Here is a 6,962-nt window from a genome sequence, read left to right as displayed (position 1 = left end):
ATGTATGTATGTATGTATGTATGTATGTTGTAGAATGAAGACTTACATAAGCAGCTTCAGCTTTCTCATTTACCCAACTTTTATCTTTCTCCTTTCGATGAGTGCGAAAATAAAATTCTGGAAATGAAGGATCTTTTCCAGTAGCTTCCTTCTGTAATTAAAGAAAGATGTGTATGCTATCAACATTTATATGATCCATTTACTAGAACGAAAAAATTAAAATGGAACTACTTATTACCAATCTCTTCCAAATTACGCGATGAGGTATACAACCGCCTGTATGAACCGAGACACCTGCATTTGCATCGCGATTCTTTTTGTTTTGTTCCGACTTTAACTTAAATTGAGAAGACTCCCAATGCTCCTTCATCTCCTTGAATACGGCATCACCCATCCAATTTGGCTTCACAGACAAGTCCTTTCTAACATCTTGGAAAAATTGGGTCATTCTTGAAGATGCCCTTTACTCAAAATTGTGTCGTATAACATCATTATAGTGAGGGAGCCATCTAAATTTTTTCTGTAGCATTTTATAACACAGCACATATCAAAATAAAATGTGAATCAGTCTTATAAACTTACACACCAACTTTTGAACATGAATCATATTATAAACATCCTTACCTTGAATTCTTCAAACCACATATCCCGAGTAGGTTGTGGGAATTTCTTCCAAGAAGGTTTAGCCAGCTCAAATTTACTATGAATGCAACTAGCAATGCCTTCAATAACTGGCTTATGAGGATCAAACCTACATAAAAATGCAGTAGCTATCAATCATTTATAAATTAACAAGGTAGTTTCACTCATCATTCCATTCAATCGATTCCCATCAATTAATCACATCAAATCTATCAAAACCATTCTCTGTAAATCGTTAAATTTATACTATTACAAGGCTCGAACACTTGACGAGTTTACTACCACTTCAAGCTAGAAAACTGAGTACTGAAATTTCTAAATGGTGTTGGCCTCTACTTATATTGGCATTTGGGGGGGGGGGGGGAGATGATCTCCCCAAACCAACACACGTCAGCAGTTAAACAAGATGATCTCCCCAAATAAAGAGGAAGGAACAGTTAAACAAGATAAAAGAAGATCTCCAGAAAAATTTGGAAGGTCATTGACTCATTTGTTGCATATAACTAACATCACTAAACTAGATTTTAGGTGTCATGAAAGACTGAAAATATCTTCTATTACATAAGTTTGGTAGCTGAAATGTAATACAAACTTTTGCCCTACTTTGTGATAATCAACAATTTCAGTGGCCATGCATCCCTAAAATATTTCACATAGTCGAAAGTAAAGCGATAATATTCAAAAAATTTGTGAAATTAATCCCTTCAGCTTGATTATTGAAGTGGGAACTTGGGGCAGCTTGCTGTTTATACATAGCAAAAGAAGCCACATAGAGTGGGATAGACATAATAGTTCACTAGTTTTTATCTGGCGACTAATTTCAAAGGGCCGCCAATTCTGAAAGGCAAAAAGAATTATAAAGGAGTAATCAAGTTACACAAATACAAATCTTTGATAATGGCTCAATAAATGAACACATTGTCAAGACATCATAATGATTAGTGTTTTTCTGAAAGATTACCAAAAAAAAGAGTTGCAAGTCCTCAATCCAATCACATAATTTACAAGAAGCAGACTCACCTTTAAGCTAAACCAGAAACAAGAGAACTCATTTCTTTTCAGGAGATTCATGAAAATAGCCTACTAACTTAGTTGATCACTGTCCATTACTGTTGCTAACAGCTAAGTATTCAATTTCCTCAGAACAACTTTAGCAATCTTTCATGGGCTACAACTGATATCAGTTACCTCAGCAAGAACTATAAAATTTGCACTACTCACAACAGAGAAATAACAACTGTTCACAAAAAAAAATCTTTAGTTTGTTTCTTAATGTCCAAGTACAAAATGTTACTCATTAATTCATGAGGTTTAGAACAAAAAAAGGTTAAACAATTAGAAACAGATTCTTTCTAAAAAGCAACAGATTCTTTGTGACATCACTAAGATGATCAAATATAACTTTAGGATGGAAGAATTGCTTAGTTTTAGGACTTTGTTTTTTCTCTCTCTAGAATGAAAATTTCCTCTCAGTGAAAATTGACCATGGGAAGGAAATCGAAAGCTGGAGCAGGTGAGAAACAATGGCAGAACAACATCACTAATGGAGGAAAACAAAATGTACCACAATCTGCAGACGCGAAAAAAACAAAGAGTATAAATGTGCTACAAGGAATCATTCCGCTGGATCTAGCGAAGGGAACAATGGATCAAACACCAAATCAGTGCAAATTGACAAATAGAAGTGGGAACAGTAACATGCAAAGCAGTGGGAAGAGTTCATGGGCCAATATGGTTGAAGAAGAAGCAATGGCGGAAACAGAGGCAGGGGAAGTGCAAAAAACTGGTAACTCATGGAGTAAGGTAGTGGGGCCAATTCCTCAAACTGAAGGATTTGAATTGAGTAGTGTGGAATTGACACAGCAAAATGTGAAGATCACCATTGAAGACATCCAGGAAGAGGTCGAATACTGGAAAACAGCAGTGATCTGCTATGTCCTGGGATCTAATCCCCCACTAGCAGTCATGGAAGGATACTTCAAAAGAATCTGGGGAAACAGAGGTATTGATAAAGTTGTAGTAGTGAATAAAGGTGTGTTCCTCGTTAGATTTCAATCAGAAGAAGCCAAAAATAGAATAGTTGAGGAAGGAGTCCAAATGTTCGATAAAAAGCCAATAGTGATCAAGCCTTGGAAGCAGGATATTGATATGAAGAAGGAGACTATTGACAGGATTCCGATATGGATCAGACTCATTGGATTGGACATCAAATACTGGGGGAGGAGTGCCTTAACAAAAATCGCAGGCATGGTGGGGAAACCATTGAAGGCAGATAGTGCTACATCACAGAAGGAAAGGCTCACATTTGCTAGGATACTTGTTGAGGTATCAATTAACCAACAGTATCCTTCAATGATCATGTTTGAAAATGAATATGGGAAGATCATAGAGCAACAAGTAATGTATGAATGGAAACCAGTGCATTGTCCTACATGCAATAATTTTGGACATGAACAAGAAGACTGCATGAGAAATGTGAAGAAGGAGGCAGTAAAGGAGCAACCAAACCAAAAGCAAGATGAACAGAAAATGGAGGATAAGGGGGAGCAGAGTAAGGAGAGCACAGATAAAGCAGGAAATGAAAGAACAAAGAAAAGGAGATAGAGGTGATGGTGCAACAAAAGAAGAAAGGAAAAAGCAATACATTCATTAATGCAAGGGAGATGACTCTGTCACTAGGGAACTCTTATGCAGTATTAACAAAGAGCAGAGATGAAAATGCAGAAGGAAAGGGAAGTGAAGCAAGCTCATCTAGCCCTGGAGATAAGCAAGCTAGTAAGGGTCATGACACTGAAAAGGGTGGGGGCAACCCCCTACCTAATGGATAATATTGGATGCTGGAATGTAAGGGGCCTAAATAGGACAGCTAAGCAGAAAGAAGTCAACCTATTTCTGCACAATGTTAAGGCTGGACTATTTGAGATCCTGGAGACAAAGATTAAGAGAACAAAGGCTCAACAAGCCTCTCTTAATCTTTGTACTGGGTGGTCATTCAGTACAAATCTGCATAAGCATCCTAGGGGTAGGATTTGGTTGTTATGGAAACCTCACATCTATGAGGTTGATATAATAACAGTAACTGCACAAATAATTCACTGTCAAGTTAAGCATGGAGGAAGGAATGAGATGATGCACATAACTGTGGTGTATGGATTTGATGATCAGGCACTTAGAAGAAACCTATGGGAGGAGATAAGGAAACTCTATAGCCAAGTTCAAGGGCCATGGAGTGTAATGGGGGATTTCAACTGTGTACTACATAAGGAGGAAAGGATAGGGAGTCCTGTCACAGTAACTGAAATAAGGGACTTTAAGAGCTGTGTAGAGACTTGTGACCTACATGATCTAAAGTCCACTGGTGCTTATTTCACCTGGAATAACAAACAAGAAGGGGAGGATAAGGTAATGAGTAAGATAGATAGAGTACTAGTTAACAGTGACTGGGTAACAAATCTCCCTGCTTCAACAGTCCATTATATAGAAGAAGGGTTGTATGATCATTGTCCTGCAATTATCAGCTGGGAAAAAGGAGGGAACAAGAAAGAGAAGCAGTTCAAATACTTTAATATATGGAGTATGGCACCAGAATTCTCAGAGAAAGTAGAGGAAAGCTGGCAAGTAAAGATAACAGGTTGCAAGCAATACCAACTAGTGGGGAAGCTGAATAGACTAAAAAGAGTATTAGGGAAGATCAATAAGAACAGATTTAGTGAAGTGGAAAAGAAAGCAGACCAAGCAAAGCAGGAACTTACAGAATGTCAAGCTAGAATCCAGGCAAATCCTAGAGATCATGAGCTACATAAACATGAGAAGGAACTGGCAAGGGCATATAGCAGATGGGAAGAAGCTAGATATCGGTATCTAAGGCAGAAGAGTAAAATTCTTTGGGCAGAACAAGGGGATCATAACACAAGATACTTCCACAACAACATTAAGGCAAGGAGAAACAACAACAGAATCTTCTCTATAAAGGATGCTGATGGAGTTAATGTCACAGACATGGAAAAAGTTGCTACCACTTTCATAGAATTCTATACATCCCTACTAGGCACTAGTAAGGATGATAGATATCATGTGTGTAGACTACAGACCAATAGCTTGTTGCAATACAATATACAAGGTGATATCAAAAATGCTTTGCCAAAGACTAAAGAGGGTACTGCCTAAAATCATCTCTGAAAACCAAAGTGCCTTTGTAGAAGGGAGATCCATTGTTCAGAACATCCTAATATGTCAAGACTTAGTAAGACTCTATAACAGGAAGCACACTACAAAGAGCTGTCTTATAAAAATTGATCTTAAGAAGGCCTATGACTCTGTAGAATGAGGATTTGTGGAAGAAATGCTATATGCACTGAATTTCCCAAGTCAGTTCATAAGTTGGGTAATGAAGTGCATCACAACTACTCAATATACACTAGCAATCAATGGAGGCATGTATGGTTGCATAAAAGGTAAAAGGGGACTGGGACAAGGGGATCCAATATCCCCACTGCTGTTTGTGATATGTATGGATTATTTTACTCGTATCATGAGAATGGTGGCTATTCAAGAGTGGTTTGATTATCATACCAAATGTAAAGGGCTGCAGCTCAACTATCTATGCTTTGCAGATGATGTATTACTATTCTGCAAAGGGGAGTATCAAGCTATAGTTCTAATGTTGAGAGGACTACAAAGTTTCTCAAATGCATCAGGCCTAACTACAAATCCTGCTAAGTCTAATGTCTTCAGTGCAAATATGGATGATCAAAGTCTGCAGAATCTATGTGAACTAACAGGCTATAAGAGGGGATCACTACCATTTAGGTATCTTGAGGTACCTATCTCACCAAAGAAGCTGGCAGCAATGGATTGTGAAGTCCTGGTGGACAAGATGACAATGAAGATTAAAAGCTGGGGGTCAAGAAATTTATCATATGCAGGGAGAGTCCTCTTGGTGAATGCTGTCTTAATGCACATACATACATACTGGGCATCCATCTTTGTTCTGCCTAAGAAAGTGATCAAGAATATCATAGGGATATGTAGAAGTTTTCTATGGGATGGGAAAGTCTATTCAAACAAACCATCTCTTGTAGCATGGGACTTGGTTTGCAGATCAAAAAGGCAAGGAGGCTTGGGGGTGAAGGACACTGCAGTTTGGAATGAAGCAGCCATAGCAAAATATGTATAGAACATAACATCTAAAACTGACAATTTGTGGGTGAGATGGGTAAATCATATCTACTTAAAAGGAAGAGATTGGTGGCAATACAAGGTCCCTACAGATTGCAGCTGGTACTAGAGGAAAATCTGCTCCATAAGAGATAAATTTGCTGGAGGATACATACAAAATCACTGGCTAAAAGCTAATGGAGAGTATACTATTAAGAGTGGTTATGACTGGAAGAAAGGGACTAAGGAGGACTGGCCTTGGCGAGGATGGGTATGGAATAAATTGAACATGCCAAAACACAGTATAATTTGCTGGTTGGTGGCACATAACAGACTTATGATGAAAGAAAGGTTGAAAAGAATGGGCATCAGCCAAGACAGTCTTTGCGAGATATGTGGAACTGCAGAAGAAACAACTACTCACCTGTTCTTTGAATGTCCACTGGCGAGGAGATGCATACAAGACATACTGAGGTGGTTAAATATTGATATCAGAAACCTGGAGCTGCAAGGGCTGGGGAGAAGAATGACCAGGAATGTCAAAGGGAAAACATGTAGGGCTGTGATACTATCTGCACTAGCAACAATCGTGTATCACATATGGAAAGCAAGGAATTCAGCATTATGGGAGCACAAGGTGATACAACCTAGGCAGCTATACAAACAGATTAAGCAAGATTGCAAGCAAAGAGAAGTGGAAGCAATTAGAAGAAGCCATACGAGTAGTGAGAAAAAATGGATAGAAAACATTTATAGAGAAAATGTTTAGATTTGATGTAAATAAATGATAGGAAGGACAATTAGAGAGTAGCCTAATTGTATTTGATATGTATCTTGACAAGTGATATATAAAAGTTTTTTCGTTCGACCAAAAAAAAAGAAGAATTGCTTAGTTTTTGAATGCAGTAAAAAATGTGCACTTGGAATATGCATCGGGGCAAATTTTAACTATTGAAATTAATACATTGATTTTATATTCATAGATCGGGATTAGATTGACATGTATTTCATAGGATATAAATAAAATATGCATGTCGAGTTTTCGAGGGTCTATCGGAAACAACCTCTCTACCTTCACACGGCATGGGGAAGGTTGCGTACAAACTACCCTCCCAGACCCCACTTTTGAGATTACACTTGGTTTGTTATTGTTAAATGAAAGT

At 38.0% G+C, this 6,962-nt stretch overlaps 1 protein-coding gene across 1 annotated transcript; it reads left to right on the top strand.

Annotated features, from left to right (window-relative positions):
• Positions 1 to 3,354: 3,354 nt before the first annotated feature.
• LOC109238392 lies at positions 3,355 to 4,809 on the top strand. The gene has a single exon (XM_019404841.1). The coding sequence runs from the start codon at positions 3,355 to 3,357 to the stop codon at positions 4,807 to 4,809; it is 1,455 nt and encodes a 484-aa protein (XP_019260386.1).
• Positions 4,810 to 6,962: the final 2,153 nt, after the last annotated feature.

The sequence above is a fragment of the Nicotiana attenuata genome, unplaced genomic scaffold (genome assembly GCF_001879085.1).
Source record: "Nicotiana attenuata strain UT unplaced genomic scaffold, NIATTr2, whole genome shotgun sequence".
Taxonomy (NCBI): domain Eukaryota; kingdom Viridiplantae; phylum Streptophyta; class Magnoliopsida; order Solanales; family Solanaceae; genus Nicotiana; species Nicotiana attenuata.
This window is presented reverse-complemented; position numbering and strand designations above follow the sequence as displayed.

Coding starts and splice junctions, on each gene's coding strand:
- LOC109238392 (XM_019404841.1), top strand. CDS start 3,355: ATGAAAATGCAGAAGGAAAGGGAAGTGAAGCAAGCTCATCTAGCCCTG.